At 38.3% G+C, this 21,477-nt stretch overlaps 1 protein-coding gene and 2 non-coding genes across 4 annotated transcripts in view; all 3 read left to right on the top strand.

The window, feature by feature from the left end:
- The window catches only part of SSH2 (slingshot protein phosphatase 2), a 245,163-nt gene that overhangs the window by 180,675 nt on the left and 43,011 nt on the right, over window positions 1–21,477 (top strand). For both annotated transcript variants that reach the window (XM_059997044.1, XM_059997045.1), the window contains 4 exons: window positions 1,358–1,422; window positions 13,893–14,014; window positions 18,729–18,797; window positions 19,586–19,651. In XM_059997044.1, the coding sequence (XP_059853027.1) occupies window positions 1,358–1,422; window positions 13,893–14,014; window positions 18,729–18,797; window positions 19,586–19,651 (322 nt within the window). The remainder of the gene's footprint in view (window positions 1–1,357; window positions 1,423–13,892; window positions 14,015–18,728; window positions 18,798–19,585; window positions 19,652–21,477) is intronic.
- LOC132415639 (small nucleolar RNA U2-19) lies at window positions 8,193–8,272 on the top strand. The gene has a single exon (XR_009517358.1). It is a non-coding gene; the product is annotated as a small nucleolar RNA U2-19 (small nucleolar RNA).
- LOC132415636 (small nucleolar RNA U2-30) lies at window positions 8,411–8,480 on the top strand. Its single transcript, XR_009517356.1, has one exon. It is a non-coding gene; the product is annotated as a small nucleolar RNA U2-30 (small nucleolar RNA).

Below are 21,477 nucleotides of genomic sequence, written 5' to 3'. Positions count from 1 at the left end.
CTAATTATCTCCTACTAGCCAAAGCTTCCGATTTTCTAGTACAGAACAGGGAAATTGAGGAAATCTATAATAGTTTAATACAAAGAAATTTCAACTTAGTTTTATAGGATGTATAAAAGCAAGTGAGGATTGAAATAATGATTGGCTATTATTTATTTATTTATTTATTTATTTTAGTTTTGGCTGCGTTGGGTCCTTGTTGCTGCGCATGGGCTTTCTCTAGTTGGCAGCGAGCAGGTGCTACTCTTCGTTGCGGTTCAAGGGCTTCTCATTGCAGTGGCTTCTCTTGTTGTGGAGCACGGGCTCTATGTGTCCAGGCTTCAGTAGTTGTGGCACATGGGCTTAGTTGCTCTGTGGCATGTGGGATCTTCCCAGACCAGGGCTCGACCCTGTGTCCCCTGCATTGGCAGGCAGATTCTTTTTTTTTTTTTTTTTTTTTTATTTTCGGCTGTGTTGGGTCTTCATTTCTGTGCGAGGGCTTTCTCTAGTTGTGGCAAGCGGAGGCCACTCTTCATCGCAGTGCGCGGGCCTCTCACTGTCGGGGCCTCTCTTGTTGCAGAGCACAGGCTCCAGACGCGCAGTCTCAGTAGTTGTGGCTCACGGGCCCAGTTGCTCCACGGCATGTGGGATCTTCCCAGACCAGGGCTCGAACCCGTGTCCCCTGCATTAGCAGGCAGATTCTCAACCACTGCGCCACCAGGGAAGCCCGGCAGGCAGATTATTAACCACTGCGCCACCAGGGAAGTCCCTGATTGGCCATTTTAAAGCACCTAATAATATGTTCACTAGAATATATATCCCTTGAGATCTGCTGGATTTAATATCAGCTACTGATGTGGAAATCATTTTTAACTGTTGACATTATTCTAGGGGGGAATCTAAAATTCTTCTTAGATTAAGTGCACCTGAATATCACAATTACAGAGATAGGAATGGCAAAATGGTTAGCTTTTTAAAAGTTAGAGATCATTCTAACACTGTATACCATACATCCCAATTTCAAGATTCCCTTGATTCCACCTTCAGTGGGCCTGAAAGCACAGCCAGTGCTTTCTCTGCCCAACACATTTCACCATCGCTCTTATCAACATCAATCATGGTACAAAACTGACTGGTTTCAAGTGCAGCTTCCATAGGACAAACACGAAGCAAATTTTAACGTAGTGTAGACTTAAAAGTGAATGTATAGAGATCCAGTCTACCATTCATATGAAGACACTCGCTCAATTTCTGTGTCTAATTAGAGTCCCTCAGTGAACCAGAACTTTCTTTTACACAAGTTATTAGGGTAGAAGGAATCCTCTCTGTTAACATTACAATGGAGAATAATTATCCTTTGTTTTGTAAATTTCACCAGGTGACCTCCAACAGCATCTCCAAGCAATGTTCATATTACTCCGCCCAGAAGACAACATCAGGCTGGTAAGTTAGAGGTATTATTATAACTTTCTTCCTCAAAAGACTGTCTAAGATAGCAAACATTAAACAGTCATTTTTATGTCCCAGCATAAAAACTGTGTGGAATAGAAAAGAAGAATGACATGTCCCCATCATCAAAGAGCTTAGAATGTAACTGGGGATATGAGTTAATCTGAAATGATGTGAAATAATTTGGTTCAAGACTTGATGAGCACCAGTTTGTAAGTTATTGACCATAACACCAATTAAAATTCAGAAAAAAGAAACTGGGCCACTTAACCTAGTTGAGGAAGGTTTTATATAGACAGTAGAGCTTAAGCTGGGTCTTGAAAGATGATGAGATTGGCAGAAGGAAAGAAGACAGTCATTCTAGATGAGGGCATGACTGAAGCAAAAGCACACATAAGAGGGACAGGGAGAGAGTTAAGTGGCCAAAGGTTTATGCTGGTCTCAGAGTCAGGAGACCTGGGCTTAGTGACAACCATATGATGTTGGACAAATCACTTGGTCTGTCTGTGCCTGCTTCCTTATCTCTTTTCTACCTCTCACAGTTGAGAGAATCAAACGGACCCTAAAGCATATCAGAGTATAAAATGCTGCCTACGTATGGAGACTGTTGTTAATACAGGGAAGTTAAAATACCAAAAGACAAGGCAGGCAAATAGGGACTTAATGCTCCAAACTAGAGGTCTCAATCTGGCAGTCCACAGGCCAGAGATATGTTTTGTTTGGACCACACAGTGTTTTTTGTTGCTGTTGTTGTCGTTGTTTTAAATCTGAGCCAGAATTTTAAAGCTGGATGATTTCACATAGAAATCCAGACTTGGGGCTTTTCTTGAAAAATCAAGAATTCTGACAACACTGGGACCTTATTCTTACATGGCAAAACTTGGCTAGACTTGGTAGGGGGAGGGCATCAGTATGGCCTGGGTTCTTAATTTACTGTAATTTGTACATATTCTGTTGTCTCCTGCACACTAAAGTCAAGTGTCACCATTTGTCATCATTCCTTCACTGTTGCCTTGTAGTAAAACATCTAATAAAAGTAGGAAAGTAAAAATGGGATGAGTATGATTCTTTGTGGAAAGTGAAAAGTATTTCTACCCATTTAATCTTCACGTGGACTACTCCACTCATTTACATTCCCTATCTGACCCCCTAATATTTAATACCTTTAGTACCTCTACCTTTTCAGTAATCTGTAGTGAAGCATTACAGGTTTTTGAGCCAAGAAGTTACATGGGACAGCTACAGTATTTTTTTTTTTAAACATCTGTATTGGAGTATAATTGCTTTACAATGGTGTGTTAGTTTCTGCTGTGTGATGAAGTGAATCAGCTATATATATACATATATCCCCATATCTCCTCCCTCTTGTGTCTCCCTATCCTCCTCCCACCCTCCCTATCCCACCCCTCTAGGTGGTCACAAAGCCCTGAGCTGATCTCCCTGTGCTATGTTGCCGCTTTCCACTAGCTATCTGTTTTACATTTGGTAGTGTATATATGTCCATTGCCACTCTCTCACTTCGTCCCAGCTTACCCTTCCCCCTCCCCGTGTCCTCAAGTCCATTCTCTACGTCTGCTCTTTATTCCTGTCTTGCCCCTAGGTTCTTCAGAACCTTTTTTTTTTTTTTTTTAGATTCCATATATATGTGTTAGCATATGGTATTTGTTTTTCTCTTTCTGACTTACTTCACTCTGTATGACAGAGTCTAGGTCCATCCACCTCACTACAAATAACTCAGTTTCGTTTCTTTTTATGGCTCATATTCCATTGTACATATGTGCCACATTTTCTTTAGCCATTCATCTGTCAGTGGACACTTAGGTTGCTTTCGTGTCCTGGCTATTGTAAATAGAGCTGCAATGAACATTGTGGTATATGACTCTCTTTGAATTATGATTTTCTCAGGGTATTTGCCCAGTAGTGGGATTGCTGGGTCATATGGTAGTTCTATTTTTAGTTTTTTAAGGAACCTCCATACAGTTCTCCATAGTGGCTGTATCAGTTTACATTCCCACCAACAGTGCCAGAGGGTTCCCTTTTCTCCACACCCTCTCTAGCATTTATTGTTTGTAGATTTTTTGATGATGGCCATTCTGACTGGTGTGAGGTGATACCTCATTGTAGTTTTGATTTGCATTTCTCTAATGATCAGTGATGTTGAGCATCCTTTCATGTGTTTGTTGGCAATCTGTATATGTTCTTTGGAGAAATGTCTATTTAGGTCTTCTGCCCATTTTTGGATTGGGTGGTTTGTTTTTTTGATATTGAGCTACGTGAGCTGCTTGCATATTTTGGATTAATCCTTTGTCAGTTGCTTCGTTTGCAAATACTTTCTCCCATTCTGAGGGTTGTCTTTTCGTCTTGTTGATGGTTTCCTTTGCTGTGCAAAAGCTTTTACCTTTCATTAGGTCCCATTTGTTTAATTTTGTTTTTCTTTCCATTTCTCTAGGAGGCAGGTCAAAAAGGATCTTGCTGTGATTTATGTCACAGCGTGTTCTGCCTGTGTTTTCCTCTAAGAGCTTTATAGTGTCTGGCCTTACGTTTAGGTCTGTAATCCATTTTGAGTTTATTTTTGTGTACAGTGTTAGGGAGTGTTCTAATTTCATTCTTTTACATGTAGCTGTCCAGTTTTCCCAGCACCACTTATTGAAGAGGCTGTCTTTTCTCCGTTGTATACTCTTGCCTCCTTTATCAAAGATAAGGTGACCATATGTGCGTGGGTTATCTCTGGGCTTTCTACCCAGTTCCACTGATCTATATTTCTGTGTTTGTGCCAGTACCGTACTGTCATGATTACTGTAGCTTTGTAGTATAGTCTGAAGTCAGGGAGCCTGATTCCTCCAGCTCCATTTTTCTTTCTCAAGATTGCTTTGGCTATTCAGGGTCTTTTGTGTTTCCATACAAATTGTAAAATTTTTTGTTCTAGTTCTGTGAAAAATGCCAGTGGTAATTTGATAGGGATTTCATTGAATCTGTAGATTGCTTTGGGTAGTGTAGTCATTTTCACAATATTGATTCTTCCAATCCAAAAACATGGTATATCTCTCCATCTGTTAGTATCATCTTTAATTTCTTTCATCAGTGTCTTATAGTTTTCTGCATACAGGTCTTTTGTCTCTTTAGGTAGGTTTATTCCTAGGTATTTTATTCTTTTTGTTGCAGTGGTAAATGGGAGTGTTTCCTTAATTTCTCTTTCAGATTTTTTATCTTTAGTGAATAGGAATGCAAGAGATTTCTGTGCATTAATTTTGTATCCTGCCACTTTACCAAATTCACTGATTAGCTCTAGTAGTTTTCTGGTAGCATCTTTAGGATTCTGTATGTGTAGTATCATGTCATCTGCAAACAGTGACAGTTTTACTTCTTCTTTTCCAGTTTGGATTCCTTTTATGTCTTTTTCTTCTCTGATTGCTGTGGCTAAAAATTCCAAAACTATGTTGCATAATAGTGGTGCGAGTGGACAACCTTGTCTTGTTCCTGATCTTAGTGGAAATGGTTTCAGTTTTTCACCACTGAGAACAATGTTGGCTGTGGGTTTGTCATATGTGGCCTTTATTATGTTGAGGTAAGCTCCCTCTATGCCTACTTTCTGGAGAGTTTTTATCATAAATGGGTGTTGAATTTTGTCAAAAGCTTTTTCTGCATCTATTGAGATGACCATATGGTTTTTCTCCTTCAATTTGTTAATATGGTGTATCACATTGATCAATTTGCCTACATTGAAGAATCCTTGCATTCCTGGGATAAACCCCACTTGATCATGGTGTATGATCCTTTTAATATGCAGTTGGATTCTGTTTGCTAGTATTTTGTTGAGGATTTTTGCGTCTATGTTCATCAGTGATGTTGGCTTGTAGTTTTCTTTTTTTGTGACATCTTTGTCTGGTTTTGGTATTAGGGTGATGGTTGCCTTGTAGAATGAGTTTAGGAGTGTTCCTCCCTCTGCTATATTTTGGAAGAGTTTGAGAAGGATAGGTGTTAACTCTTCTCTAAATGTTTGGTAGAATTCGCCTGTGAAGCCATCTGGTCCTGGGCTTTTGTTTGTTAGAAGTTTTTTATCACAGTCTCAAGTTCAGTGCTTATGGTTGGTTTGTTTATATTTTCTGTTTCTTCCTGGTTCAGTTTTGGAAGGTTGTGCTTTTCTAAGAATTTGTCCATTTCTTCCAGGTTGTCCATTTTATTGGCATATAGTTGCTTGTAGTAATCTCTCATGATCCTTTGTATTTCTGCAGTGTCATTTGTTACTTCTCCTTTTTCATTTCTAATTCTATTGATTTGAGTCTTCTCCCTTTTTTTCTTGATGAATCTGGCTAATGGTTTATCCATTTTGTTTATCTTCTCAAAGAACCAGGTTTTAATTTTATTGATCTTGGCTATCGTTTCCTTCATTTCCTTTTCATTTATTTCTGATCTGATCTTTATGATTTCTTTCCTTCTGCTAACTTTGGGGGTTTTTTTGTTCTTCTATCTCTAATTGCTTTAGGCGTAAGGTTAGGTTGTTTATTTGAGATGTTTCATGTTTCTTGAGGTAGGATTGTATTGCTATAAACTTCCCTCTTAGAACTGTTTTTGCTGCATCCCATAGGTTTTGGGTCGTGTGTTTTCATTGTCATTTGTTTCTAGGTATTTTTTGATTTCCTCTTTTATTTCTTCAGTGATCTCTTGGTTACTTAGTAGTGTATTGTTTAGCCTCCATGTGTTTGTATTTTTTACAGATTTTTTCCTGTAATTGATATCTAGTCTCATAGTGTTGTGGTTGGAAAAGATACTTGATACGATTTCAATTTTCTTAAATTTACCAGGGCTTGATTTTTACTCAAGATATGATCTATCCTGGAGAATGTTCCATGAGCACTTGACAGCTACAGTATTTAAGAAATATTCCTCAAAAGCTAATACAGAGTAGAGGGGAGGAGGCAGCCAACTTAAATCAGGAAGCCTGCTGGGTAGTTATTGCAATAATCCAGGTGCGTGGTGACAAGCCCTTCTGGGCTAAGGTGATAACTTGGAAATTGAACTTAATGTATCTGTGGAAATCCAAATAGCTGATCTCTGCTTTGTGTCTGGGAAGAGAGATAATGAGTAGAATACATGAATGATTGGAAAGTTGATGATCAGCCCTCTGAACTCTATGGTAATTACACTGATCATTCTGTGTTTAGATTCTGTCATTTTTTCTCCTGAATGCTGCCTCTATAGCCTTCTTGACATGGCCACTAATTTTTGTTGAGAAACTCACTTTGAAATTTAAAGGAATTGAAATAAGAAATCCCTCCAAAATTATTTTATATCCTAATCCTAATGTAGCATTATACTTACATAAATCTTGTCTATATTTCTTGATATACTTCTATCTTAAACACTTCTTTTTAAGTGAAAAAAGTGGGGTCCAATTCTTCCAGCATTAGTATTTTAAAGCAGTGATGCTCAGACTTTAGAGTACATCAGAATCACCTCCAGAGCTTTGTTAAACTGACATTTGCTGGACTCCACCTGAGAGTTTGATTTGGGGAGCGGGAGGCAATGATAATTTACATTTTTAACAAGTTTTCAAGTCATGCTGATGGCACTGGTCCAGGAGTCACACTTTGAGAACAACCCCTCTAAAACCCATAATAATGGTCACTTGCATATATTAGAAATAGAGATAGAAATTTGTGGCTAGAGCTAAAAGCTGAGGTCTATTACTCACTTTATCTCTTTCTCATTAATAAAATTCCAGAATTTGGGTTGCACCTCTGAATGTTAAAATAATTTCAACCACAAGAGACTTGGGAAAGCATAAGGGAGCAGTTACTAAGGCAGAATTGGCAATTAAATTTTTTCCTTCCTGCTGAAGTATGCAGCTTCAGCTGCTTTACATTTATAAAATATAAATTCAAAAAATGTAACTGACGCCTTTAAATAAATTCAGAGCTCAAGTGACAAGCCATTTTACAGCAGTTGTTTTGAATTGTTACAAACACATAGTCATTATGTTTCAGATTATTGAGTGAGTCATCTTCAAGAAAATGAGTGAATACATTGTGTGACTTTGGACAAATTAGCACTTTTCTAACTGAAAGGAGCATTTGTAGACTCAAAGCAAAGCCTTTTGTTTTGAGTTAAATTTGAAATGCTGAAACTCTCATTCTGGGGATTGTGCATAAGGTTAAAAGTTTGATAGTTAACTGAAATTCCTGCTTTTATTTTTTTTAATAACCCAACAACAAATAAAGGCACTAAATCCCACATTTTGCTTTAGCATTGAAAATAGGACTAAACTAATTTTTCCTCCAGGGAAGCTCTGCATTGTAAATACAATCTTAAGCGTTAGCTTTAGTACTTGGGAAGACCATAGCTGATAATATGAAGGCAGTGGTTTTACAGTGCTCTTGCACATTATCAAAGACCCATTTAATTAAAAAAAAAAATAGACTGGGAAATTAAGAGCTTTGCTAACATTTAAAATAACTTAAGCTAGTGTTTTTAACTAGCAGTGAGGTGCTGACAAGGTACTAGGAGTTGTTTTTGAGTAATTTGCAGGAGAATTTAAGAAAATGAGTTTTTTGGTTTTGTTTTTTTTTTTTTCAAAAAGAAAAAGGGGTTAATTTTTTTTATTTTTAATCAGACAGTACAGAGAGGCATAAAGGCAAAGTAAAAATCACTTTGTGTCCTATACTCCAAGAAAACCATTCTTACTGTTTGGATGAGTATCCTTCTAGTCTTAAGTGTACGTGTAAGAGTATGTGTCTGATTCTCTGCGATCTGCTCTTACTGAACTGGGTCAGTGATGAAAATAGCCAAATCTGAGCATCAGAAAACCTTGCAGTCTACCTAATACATGATCTCTGTAGTACTGAGAAGCAAAAGTATAAAGTAATTTAAAACATAAGTAAGGGCTTATGTACTTGTAAGGTGACAGTGGATCACTGAAGACTTGTCAGTGGTTGAATGAAGTTGGGGGCAGGGGCAGTGTGTGTATGAAAGGCTAATCAGTTCTGAGCCATGATGAAAAGATTTTACTACTGACCTTTATAACTATTAAGGTTTCTGTACTTGATCTGAGCTCAGAAATGAAAGAAGAAAAAAAGTATGTGTCATGTCAGAGAGTGCCTTTTTTATCTTTTTTTTTTTTTAAACAAACAGGTGAAAATCTAAATGTTGTTTTATAACCTGCTTTTGTCAGACTTTCCTGTGGGTATCTTTCCATGTCAGTAAATAAATCTGTTTTTAATGCCTGCACAGATATAAGTCATTGGGTTTGCAGGGGTTTTTTGTTTTTTGTTTTTGGCTGCACCCCACGGCATGAGGGATCTTAGTTCCCCGACCTGCACCCTCTGCATTGGAAGGGCAGAGTCTTAACCACTGGACCTCCAGGGAAGTCCTCCCATAGGGTCTTTTTTTAAAGAATTTCATAGAGATTTTTTAAAATAATAAAATCCAGAGACTCCCTCAAGCTCTGTTTCTTTTGAAGACAGTGTTCTTTAGTTCATTAGTGTCACATCTGAAGTCTATTTTAATTTTAGGTATTAACTTTGTTCTTTTGGCTAGAATTTAATATTTGCATACTTTTGAAACCTTTCTTTCTTGATGGATTGCGTGAGCTGCCTTCTGACGTTGGGACTTTATAATGTGGCTTCCCTCAGGATAAACATTGCATGTAGGGGCATGATGTAAGATTCTTGTTGGAAATAGATTAAAGACAAAGGTGCAATGTAAACTTAAGGAGTATTTCCTGATGCTGGATGATGCTGAGCAGAGAAGTTGTTGTATCGGTTTGTGAACTGCTTATAATCAGATTAAGCATTTAAACAAGGGAAGTTTTTAACATTCTTTGATAAGATGAGCTTTGAAAATGAGATGACTTCTCAGACCTAGGATTGCTGGATCCAGTTCTCCTGAAACTTGTACTATTCCAAATTTAGCAATAAATGGACTTTTTTGGAATAATTTTCTCAGTTGCTATTGCTGCCACGTTTTAAAATCCAAAACGTTGGGACTTCCCTGGTGGCGCAGTGGTTAAGAATCTACCTGACAATTCAGGCAACACGGGTTTGAGCCCTGGTCTGGGAAGATCCCACATGCCGTGGAGCAGCTAAGCCCGTGTGCCACAACTACTGAGCCTGCACTCTAGAGCCCAAGAGCCAGAACTACTGAGCCCGTTCTCCACAACAAGAGAAGCCACCACAATGAGGAGCCCGTGCACCACAACGAAGAGTAGCCCCCACCCTCCACAACTAGGGAAAGCAAGGAAGACCCAACCATAGATAGATAGATAGATAGATAGATAAATAGATTGATAGGTAAGAAAAATATCTTTTTAAGTCCAAAATGTTGAGGAGATATGGAGATATATGTTTATGTATAGCTGATTCACTTTGTTATAAAGCAGAAACTAACACACCATTGTAAAGCAATTATACTCCAATAAAGACGTTAAAAAAAACAAAGTGTTATTTTATTTGGGCGATTAGAGTAAACTTCAGTAGTATCCTTTTCAATGAGAACTTTAATCAGATGCATCTGAATTGTTGCCTTATTTGTCATCTATTCCATGTGAGTTCTGGAAACTGAGGAAACATTGGAATTCCTGCCAATTCTAATATTAAAATGGCAAACTGCCATTTTAAATTATATTTCTCTGATTGACTTAATGAATCAAATTAGATTATTAGATTTTGTTAATCTCCCCAACACAGGAGTGAAATAGACCTCAAACCAGGGTGGGTATTAGTATTTTCTCTATGCTGTGGCTCTTAAATTTTTATTTATTTCCTTAATCTAGAATCTTGAAGCTTAAAGGGAATTTCGAAGCCTCAGGTCTGTCCCCTGGCATTGCAAAAAAAAATTTTTTATAAAAAAATTTGATTTTGGGCTTCCCTGGTGGCACAGTGATTAATAATCCTCCTCCCGATGCAGGGGACACAGGTTCGAGTCCTGGTCTGGGAAGATCCCACATGCTGTGGAGCAACTAAGCCCATGCGCCACAACTACTGAGCCTGCGCTCTAGAGCCTGTGAGGCACAACTACTGAGCCCACATGCCACAACTACTGAAGCCCGCGTGCCTAGAGTCCATGCTCCACAATAAGAAAAACCACTGCAATAAGAAGCCCATGCACAGCAACAAAGAGTAGCCCCCGCTCACTGCAACTAGAGAAAGCCCGTACGCAGCAACGGAGACCCAACGCAGCCAAAAATAAATTAATTAATGAAAAAAAATTTTTTGATCTTGCCCTTCTCATTAGGATGTAGGTGTTAAGTTAATGTCATGGCTTCTCACCCACTGATTAAAGCTCCACTTCCATTTAGTAAAGGTTTAGTAATAACTGTAGGTGCTATCTAGAGGTCCATGATCAAATCCCAAGACCTCTAAGTGCTATTCTTCCATCTAAGAAGCTTAAAATGGAATGAATCCGTGATGTGCCAGTTTCTCAAGCCTAAATCAGTGTGAGATGACTGGGGCCTTTCCCATTAGGTTTAGGATCTTCTGTTCTGATTAGATTAAGCAAGGGAGGGCCAAACATTTGAAATGCTCTTTATATTTTAAATAGACACATAGATAAACAGATACACACCTCACTTTTAAAAGAGAAACAACTAATGTTTTATTTGAATATCACAAAGAAACTTGCTACCCACCTGCTAACTTGGCCTGATAACTTGCATAATAGGTAATATTTATGGAGGTCTTTTGTTTGTTTTTGTTTTTACCTTTATCAGCTTCAGCTTAGCCAATCAGTCCCCACTAGTTGGTGTAGAAGTTATAGATAAATGATCAGAAGCATAGTTTAGTTGTTTCCATGTCATTTGCATGTGAGCCTTTCCAGAAATTCTCAGAGCTTTGACAGGATAAAAGACCTGTAACATACATATTCAGGAAACTGAACAGTTAGATCAGAGCTTGCCAAAGCAAGCCCAGGTTTAGATATGTAATAATATCTGAGATCTTGTTTATAAGAAATTCTAGTTTACCTGCACCAGGTTTTTGGTTAGTTTAATATTTTGTGGAATGTTTCTAGAATCATAGAGTCTGTGCTGCCTTTCAGTCCTCCTCATGTGCATTTACTGCTACTCATAGCTCTATGTGTATAATGCTCACTTGGTCCCAGCCAAATAGGGCTAGACCTTCATCAGTTTAACTAGTAGTTCCTCTTAGCTTCTCACAAGTGAATTTGGTTTGAAATGTTCTATTATTTCATGGAACATAAAAGTCAGCAGTACAGCTCTCTACCTGGTACATGGAGTTAGTATGGTGGGAATTACATTCTTGTTGTATCAGCTCTTTATTAGAGACAAGCTTAATGTAGTTACTTCAGGTGATTGTGCTTACAAGTAGCTTTTCCTAGGAGTATCAGAATAGAGGTGAAAAGATAGCCAGGAGAGACTGACTCACCTCTGCCTTTTTAAGTGGGTCATGTGATGTCTCTTTTTTTTCTTTGCGGGCCACTTTTGGAATAGTGACAGAATGAAGGAGGAGACTCCAAGAAGAGTAACGCTGAAAGAATTCCAGATAGAAATTTCTAACAAATTTGTGACAGATTTCTTGAGCCAGGTGATAGGATTGAAACCATTTCTCTTCTGAGATAAGGAGTGGGGGTGGGAGAGTATGTTATACAGAGGATATTGCCTCCAGTGCACATCTTTCTGGCTTTTTATTAACAGATAAAAAGAAGAGTAGTCTAGACTGTACAGTCTGTGAGGGCAGGAACCATATCTCTCTCTTCCACCATTGAATCCTCATGGCTGCCCTGATGATATACACTGTAGATACAGAGTAAATAATTGAATGAATGTTGACTAGTAGCCATTTTACTTTATTTTTAAGGTTTATAAAGTATCTTTTTGAGCCTTCTTATTAAGAAAATTCCCAAACATATAAAGTAGAAAATATGTCTGCATGAACCTGTTACCCAACTTTAATAACCATCAACATTTTGCCAGATTTCTTTCATTTATCTCCCCCTTTTATTCTTTCTTTGCGGGAACTTTTTAAAAACCACTTTATTTTGAGGTACGATTGACATACAAAAAGTACATATTTATATATACAACTTGATGAGTTTGGAGATAAGTATGTACCTGTGAAACCATTACCACAGTCTATATCATAGACATATTCATCACCTCAGAAGTTCCCTCCAGCCCTGCCTCCCTCCTCCTCCTCCTCCTTAGGATGATGACGACGGTGGTGAACTTAATAGAAGATCTACCCTCTTAGCACATTTTTTTAATAGACTGCATTTTTTAGAACAGTTTTATGTTCACAGTAAAATTGAGCAGAAGGTACAGAGACTTGCCACGTACCCTCTATTCCCACTCAAGCATAGCCTCCCCCATTATCACGATCTCCCACAAGAGCTGAACATTTGTCACAACTGATGGACCTACGTTGACACATCATTATTACTCAAAGTCCATAGTTACATTAGGGTTCACTCTTGGGTGCTATACATTTTATGGGTTTTGACAAATGTGTAATGACACGTATCTACCACTTGAGTATCATACAGAGTAATTTCACTGCCCTAAAAATCCTTAGTGCTCCCTTTACCCCTGGCAACTACTGATCTTTTTACTGACTCTATAGTTTTGCCTTTTCCAGAATGTCATAGAGTTGGAATCATACTATCTATCTAGCCTCTTCACATTGGCTTCTTTCACTTAGTAATATGCCTGTAAGATTCCTCCATGTCTTTGCATGGCTTGATAGCTCATTTCTTTTTAGTCCATTATCTGGATGTACCACAGTTTATCCATTTACCTACTGAAGAATATCTTGTTGCTTCCCATTGTTGGAAGATTTTAAAGTAAAACTTGGGCCTCAGGTCATCTCACTCCAGATATTTAAGAAAAAGGCATAACCACAATGCCATTATCACACTTACAGTAAATCCTTAATATCATCTGAGACCATGTGCATATTTGAATTTTCTGAAGGACCTTTTAAAATACCATAATTTTGATAAAAATAATATAAACTTCTGATATTTGAAACTAAAGAAAATCTTGTAGTGTATAATCTGTAAGAATGCAATAGAGCATATTTCTCTTAGATATTAAACTTTGCTTCCTATTATAATTGTTTGCGGGACATGGATCTGTGAGTCAGGTGCTCACATTCATATACCTCACATTCCACTCTTAGATCATTAGAACATGCCCTGGTAATCGTTATTGTTATAAATTATCCTAATGGCAAACATTTATTGAGCATTTAGTATATGCCAAGCACTGTACTTTACATGCATTATTTCATATGATTCTTACAACCCAATGGAATAGGTATTATTATATTTCCCTCCAGTTAACTTACTGAAGTTTTCATAGTTAATCCATGAACTGGGATTTGAATTTAGGTCTCCTAATTACTGGCTCTGCTATCTCCTTGAGTATGCTTTAAAATGGTGATGTAAAAAGGGTTGAATGATCTAAAATTGATCTTCTAAATTTCTTAATTTCTTTATTGTCTATTAACCTCCAGGCTGTAAGACTAGAAAGTACTTACCAGAATCGAACACGCTATATGGTAGTGGTTTCAACTAACGGTAGACAAGACACTGAAGAAAGCATCGTCCTAGGAATGGATTTCTCCTCTAATGACAGGTATGGTACCACAGAGGGGAGAATGAGAAAACCTCTTTTTAAACAACCCACTCCAGGTACCTTTTGAGTTATGACAAAAACACCTTATGCAGTTCTACTCTAAAAGTTCAGTGTGTAAAACTAGAGAACATCAAAAGTATCTTAGTCACACAATCTTGAGAGACAAAAATGTTTAGTGAATGTCTTTGGTTGTGTGTTCCTAATTTACCACTATTCCTTACCTTCTTCCTCTCATCTTTAGATGGTAATGATATAAAGCAAATGATTTAAATTTCTATCTCCAAGGGGGGGAAAAAACTGGCTTTTCTTTGCAGTCCTCTTTATTTTAAGCAGTAACGATTCATTTGGTGGTTCTGGGGCACACACCCTTTGTGATAGTGTACCAGTGGGTTCTGGGTTCAAAGAGAGCCCACTTTAATTCCAGTCTCTTATATCCATGGCCTTGCACCTTGCTGTTGTCAAATGTTACACTTCCTTTTTTCTTCTTCTGAGTTAAAGAAAGGCAGGGGGGATGATTGTTTAAACTCAAAACAGAACCTTTTATAATCATTTACCTTTGGCTTTAGCAGCACTATACATCCTAAGATGATACCTAAGGTGATACCATGTATCACCTGGCTTTTTTGTGCCTCCAAGGTTTGTTGCTTTCCATTTTATTTTCCCATTTTTTTTTTGGAGAAACCTTGGGAAGACTGTGGAATGTGGCTGCTAAGCAGATCTTTGCACTGTAGATAATAAGCCTCAGGAAATCCTGCCAGATATCTCAAAGCATTGACTTCCTGGTTCAGGACTAGAATGCGATTGTGGAGTAGCTAGGGGTGTGACCCAGGCCTGGGAGAATTTAGTGGCAAAGAGAAGAGGAGACTAAGAGTGATTCTCATTGTCCTGATGTTGGAAGGAAAAAAAAAAATCACATTGTCACCAGAAAGATTCCCAAACTAGTGTTTACCTGAGCTTGTACATAGCAGTCAACCTGAAAATGATATGTGGGTTCACCAGGATCACAAGGCCAGAGTTGTTACCTTGTATACCACTTACAGCCTTTAATTGTACGCTCTGAAATTACACAGGCTTGTAAACCACATTTAGGAAGCTTTTTCTCCTGCATGGTTTTAACCTCTGGTGTTACTTAAGCAACACAGATCTTTCAATAAGCATTTATCCTGTAAGAATACCTACCTTGCCTACATTCATTAGTACTTTAAGACCTCTGATTTGGGTTTTTATGTCTCTAGATCTGTACTGTCCAGTACAATAGCCACTAATCACATTGTAACTATTTAAATAAATTAAAATTAAATAAAATTAAAATTTCAGTTCCTCAGCCACAGCTAGCCACATTTCAAGTACTCTAGCTACATGTGGCTTGTGGCTTCCCTGTCGGACAGTACACTTATAGAACATTTCCATCATTGCAGAAAGATCAGGTGGACAGGGCTGCTCTCCATCTCATTTCCTTTGTTTGGTTCTCCCTGACTCCTCCTTTGGAAATCCCATAAAACAGGAACTGGAGCTGCATGGAAATGTCATTTGAGTCTTGCCCTAGAGAGAGAAGGCGACAACTTCAGATTCTCCTGACCCAGAGTCTGGGAAATCAGATGTCTAATCTTATCTCTCTTTCACTTTGTCCTAAACGTTCCCAGAAGTCATAAAGAATGCTTATTAATGTGGGTGCCCAGTATCCCCGGTAAACTGCATCTGTCTTGGTAATAGTCCTGCCTGAATCGTATCTGACTAACAAAAGACAATTTTCGTTTATGGAAGACAAAATGTGATAAGAAAAGCTATAGAAACTAGTTTTCATTCTATTTGGTAAATTTGGTATTATGAATTCCCCTACATCCTCTGTTTGAATGAGCTTGGACAGTAAGAAAATTGCTGCCCACTTCATAATACTGTTGCTCAAGTAATCTAGTATCATTTCTATCTCAGTTGCTGTTTGAAGGAATCTGTATCATTTTGTATCTGAGAATATAAAAAGTTAATGTTTCAAAACAGTATTAAACCAAAGTGGAACCCATATTGTTTATGACATGCTCATCCCAAGTAATTCTCAAGATATATGACAGCCAATTTATTTAGCCTATTTATAAGTTCTTTGAGTATTGTGTTATATTTTAAGTAATAAATTTTTAAATAAAAAGTATAACCTTGGTTTCCAAATTGCATTTGGTATATATTTCAAGTTATAAAGTAATAAAGTTTTATGGTATTATTTTATAATTTTTCTTCATACCCCCAACACCTTGAAATGTCTGGTACATAGCGGCACTCAATAAATAATTTTTTAATGGAATGAGTATCTATTAAAATAAGTAACTATACTTTAATGGAGAAACTTTCATGGGACTCAAGATAAACTAGATAAAAATACTAGGTGTGCCTAATTCAGGCCTCTCTTTCCTGTCATGTGAAAAAGCTACTTCTTAATGTAAAAAAGCATTCTGACCTGAATACAAGCAGAAAATGTGATGTTTGGTTCCTGCATATCATTGTCACTTGTCTAAAGTTTAACTGGTGTCTGGTCACAAGCTCATAGATCACACTCTTTTGGACCTTTGGTATCTTCTGTAGTTACTTAATTTCTAGATTTGTCACTAAGCTATAAATCCTTCATGTTTATACCCAAATTATACTTGCTGCTAGGACCTAGCTAAGCATTCACTTAAAGAAAAAAAAAACTACTCTAAAAATAACTCGCTCAACCTTGGGAAGCCATTTTCAAAACAGGTTTTCCTTGTACTCACCTCATCTAGTCAACAGAAGCAGTGGTGGAGCAGTCTTCCTCCCTCCAGGGCCTGGCTTGATAGCTGTTCAGGAGTCCAGGCCCAAGGTTACAATGTGCCTAAGCTGTTGCAATCTTGATTTGAATCTCCTGAACTCTGGAATCACTAGTGAAGTTGTGAGTAACACAGGGCAGCAAGTGCAGTGCAGAGCCTTAGATACAGCCCAACTAGGGAGTGGCCTTTGTTAGCCCTGCAGTGACTCCAGCAGCAGTGGGAGTTCAGTATTCCCCATGTTGTTTTTATTTTTTTATTTTTTATTTTTTTTTTTGCGATACGCGGGCCTCTCACTGTTGTGGCCTCTCCCGTTGCGGAGCACAGGCTCTGGACGCGCAGGCTCAGCGGCCATGGCTCACGGGCCCAGCCGCTCCGCGGCATGTGGGATCTTCCCGGACCGGGGCACGAACCCGTGTCCCCTGCATCGGCAGGCAGACTCCCAACCACTGCGCCACCAGGGAAGCTCCCCCATGTTGTTTTTAATGCACTTTTCATAATGTCCCCCACCCTGCCCTGCCAAAATCACTTTCCATTGTGTTAGAGCACCCACCACAGATTCATATTCAACATTTGTTTTACATGACAATACTTTCATATGTATTGTTTCACTTTAAATATTTTAAATTTTTATGATAATCCTGTGAGGCTTAGGTTTCATTACCTATATTTTAAGATGAAGAAATTAAGGCTGTGAGAGGTTAAATAACTTGTCAAAAGGAATTGAAATACTGAAGGAGATCGAATCCAGATCTTTTGACATAGTATAACTGCTCAATACGTGGTAGTTGTTATTGTGTTTTAGGCACTGTTGTACACATTTGTTTTTGATGTGTTATCTAATTTAACCTTCAAAACAGCCCAATAAAGGAGGTGGTTTTATCCCAGTTTTACAGATGAGGAAACTGGAGCACAACGCAATTAAATAATTTGCCTAAAATTATACAGTTAATGCCAGAATCCAGATTCCAAAGCCCCTCTGACTCCAGAGCCTGTGCTCTTAACCGTACTTCGCTGTTCCACCTCCTACATCTGGTGTTCTTTCTACCATACCATGCTGCTTTTCTAAGATATATTGGAAGGGAGAGGGTGTAGGAGCCTTTGGGAGACTGGATGGAGGGGAAAATGGTGTATGGCAGCCTTAAGGAGAGAAAGTGGCAGAGTTCTAGGGTAGATTATAGTTGTCCAGAGAAGTGGTGTGATAGAGACACAATTGGGAGTCCATGGCTTCCCATCCTAACCTGTTCCATTAACTTAAAGCTAGTTTCCTCCCTGGGATAGGGTATGATTTAAATTAATATTTTAACATACCATACTAGAGCTACTCTTTTTCTGGTGGTTGACATTCCTCTTCACTCTGCATTTCAGCAATGCTGTTTCAGTGCACAGCCACCAAGCACTGTTTTATTTTTTTAAGTTGTAATGTGCCTGTTTTGTCTCTCTAACTTGATTACAAACCATTAACAATTACTTTTCCCTTTTAGACTATTGAGTACGTTCTGGTATTTAATAAATCTATGTAAACCTCAGGATTAGAATTGAGCAAATCACATATTCAGAGGTCTTCAGTAACTAGCAATAGTTCTTGGCATTGGAAATAATTCTGAGTTGAATTGGGTGCTGTGAACTTGGGCTGAGACCTGCCAGTTGCAAGTCAGCGATCACTTGGACTTTTTAGACAGTGGCCATTTGCAAGACAGCAGTAAAGGAAGCTCAGTCAATAAGTTCTCTATGTTTAATACCTAGAGACCTAACTAACACCTGTTTAAAAACAGCTTGTGGACACATATGTTGGGTTACTGGTAATATGATAGAAATTTCTGCACTTATGTCAGAATTTCGAGCTTAGGGACTTATCCTTTGTAGTGAAAGAGTTAATAAACAGCTGCTTCCTAGAGTAACAGGAAGTAATTTATGGACTATTTCTTGTCTTGCAGTAGCACTTGTACCATGGGTTTAGTCCTGCCTCTCTGGAGTGACACCCTAATTCATTTGGATGGTGATGGGTAAGAGCTTTCCCTTTTTATTCTCCTACAGAAAGCCAAGGGGTGGGGTTCCATCTTAGTGCCCATTCATTCAGCTGAATGGGAGGCCCATTATGCCCAGCTGAACTGTCATGTCAGCAGCTCAGTGAGTCCTTTTAAACTCCTGTTTTGTAAAGTAGAGTAAAAATACAGCTTGCCAGAGCCTCTCGCTTCTACTCCTCTAGACCGACTATGGTAAGAATCCACACAAAGAAGAGCTAGTTTGTTGGCTCGCTCTTTAGTCTGAGCACGTGGGACTGTTTCAGTGCTCTCCCAGAGGATGATACGTTCTGTTTCACATAATCTCTTGCTGCCTCTGCCAGCTGTCAGCCTACAGTATAACCCATTCCTGTGCCAGTTCTTTCCAGTGACCCCCCCACCCCCACCTACTGGTGTTTTTAGAATGTGTCCCCAAGAGACCAAGATGTTTGCTCCAGTTTATAAAACCAGGGTCAGGTTTGCTAAGAACCCACAAGACTTCCAAATAGAAACATACAGCAGAACAGTTTGTCCATAGCTACAGCTGGGAAACAGTATGCAATTCCCTGACTCCAATGTGGGAGTCCATTCATTTTGCTTGGTAGATAAAATCAGACAATTCGTTGAAGCTTTTCAGTCAAGTCCCATACTCCAGTTAACTTGTACACAAAGTGCCTGATGATACCTTCTACTGCGCCAGCAATTGCTAGCCTGGGAAACAGCCTTGAAAACTCACAACTGAAATAACCTACTCTCATTTATGGATTTTTGTCTCATTCTGTTTTCCTTAGTGGGTTCAGCGTATCAACAGATAACAGAGTTCACATATTCAAACCTGTGTCTGTGCAGGCAATGTGGTAAGAGGACTTTTAATATCTCTATGAAAGTTTTTTAAATGTTATTGGAACAATATTTTGTGAGAAGTAGTATTTGAAATGGCACAGTTCTTTATGAAAATGCTGTATGATCTGTTTGTGTGTATAGGATTTTGTGTGATCTGTCTGTGTGGCCATCATAGTTAAAGATGACCTAGAAGTTCAGTTTTCAGATTATCACAATGGAAGGCCTTCAGCGTTGGTGAACAAGTGAAACTCAGAGGTGCTCTTAGACTCTGGAAGACAATGGATCAGATAGCCAGTTGGAACTGAGTTTTATAGGGACACATTGACTAAGTTAGTAGCAGTCTAGAGCCGAGTCTAGAACATTCACAACTATGCATTAACTTCCCCTTTCTTCAGGTAATCAGGGATAGCATTGATGGAGTTATATTATACATCGATAAGTTTCCATTTAATTGCTGGCAACTGTTTGTGAGACTATTTACATAATGCAAATAAAGCCTAGAAAAAACACTGTAGTTGTTAATAACCATCAGCTGGTGTACTGACACTTTTGGGTTACTTACTATATATGTCAGGCATTGAGCCTAGTGCTTTACATGGAATACATCTAATCATCACACCAACTCCCCAAAATAGTATTATTAGCTCCTTATTATGGGTGAGAAAAACCAGAGTTTGGAGAGGTTATATAACTGGCCTAAGAGTATCTCTTACGTTTAGACAGAATAGATTCTTATTCTCTTGTTCTAGATTATCTAGAAAAATGATCCAGTATAAACAGGGAATGATGTGACTCTAAGATTCAGAGTCATCCCCCAGTCAGCGATTTGAATTTCAGTTCCTCATTCAGTTGCCTGTTTTATAGTGGAAGTCCCCGTGAGGAGTAGAATGGGCAGAATGCAAGCCAAACAAGAAATAAAGGAGCCTGAAAAAGACTCCAGGGAGATAACTTACCCCTGAATAACAGGATTGATAGGCTTGAAGTGGGTGCGGTCCTAAAAGAGAGTCAGCTGAACAATTAAATCTTATTTCATGCAGTAATTGAGGTAGGACAGAGTTTCAGGTTATGTGTTTAGACCAATTTTTAGATTTAGGGCGTATTTCACAGATAAATTTCTCATAGAAAACTTACGACCTCTTTTGACTAAGGGTCCATTAAAAGCAACTGACCTATACCAGGTAAAACCCGTAAGTCCTAAGTCCCATAAATGCAGTGTTTTCAGTTATATTTTGGGGAGGAGTACAAAGCAGTCTTAATTCTTAAGGATTCAAGTAATTCAAGCTTTGATGTTCTAAAGTAGACTGACTAGTCCTAGGTCTGCTGGCTTATTGCAGAATAAACTTTTTTTGGTGTACCACATGAGGAGTAGTGAACTGAAAGTCACAAAAGAAAAAAAAAAAAGAAAAGAAAAAGATGATGTATGGATCAAAGCAGCATTTAGACCAGGTGTTTCCTTCACAGGAAAGTAGTTACTGCAGCCTCTGCAGCTGATGTATGAGCTGGTTATGCCTTGAGTGTGTTTAGGACATTTGCACCAGACACTTGTGGCATATGCTTTTGAAGCATGTGTTTCCTGGATGAAGAAAACATGCATTGAATATCCTGTACATTGCACTAAGCTGGCTTTTACCTTTGAATCTGTATAAGAAACTGAAATTTGCTGAGAATTCTGAGAATTTGGCTTACGTTAAGTAAAAGGAGGCATTTTAAAAGATTCTGCAACTTTGTTCTTACGGGAAAATCTGTTTCCCTACTAAAAATGGACTGGCATGTTTTTCTCATGAAATTGGTCATGATTTTATTTTTTAATTTACATTTTATGGGGTTGACAAGGACTTAA

The sequence above is a fragment of the Delphinus delphis genome, chromosome 19 (genome assembly GCF_949987515.2).
Source record: "Delphinus delphis chromosome 19, mDelDel1.2, whole genome shotgun sequence".
NCBI lineage: Eukaryota > Metazoa > Chordata > Mammalia > Artiodactyla > Delphinidae > Delphinus > Delphinus delphis.
This window is presented reverse-complemented; position numbering and strand designations above follow the sequence as displayed.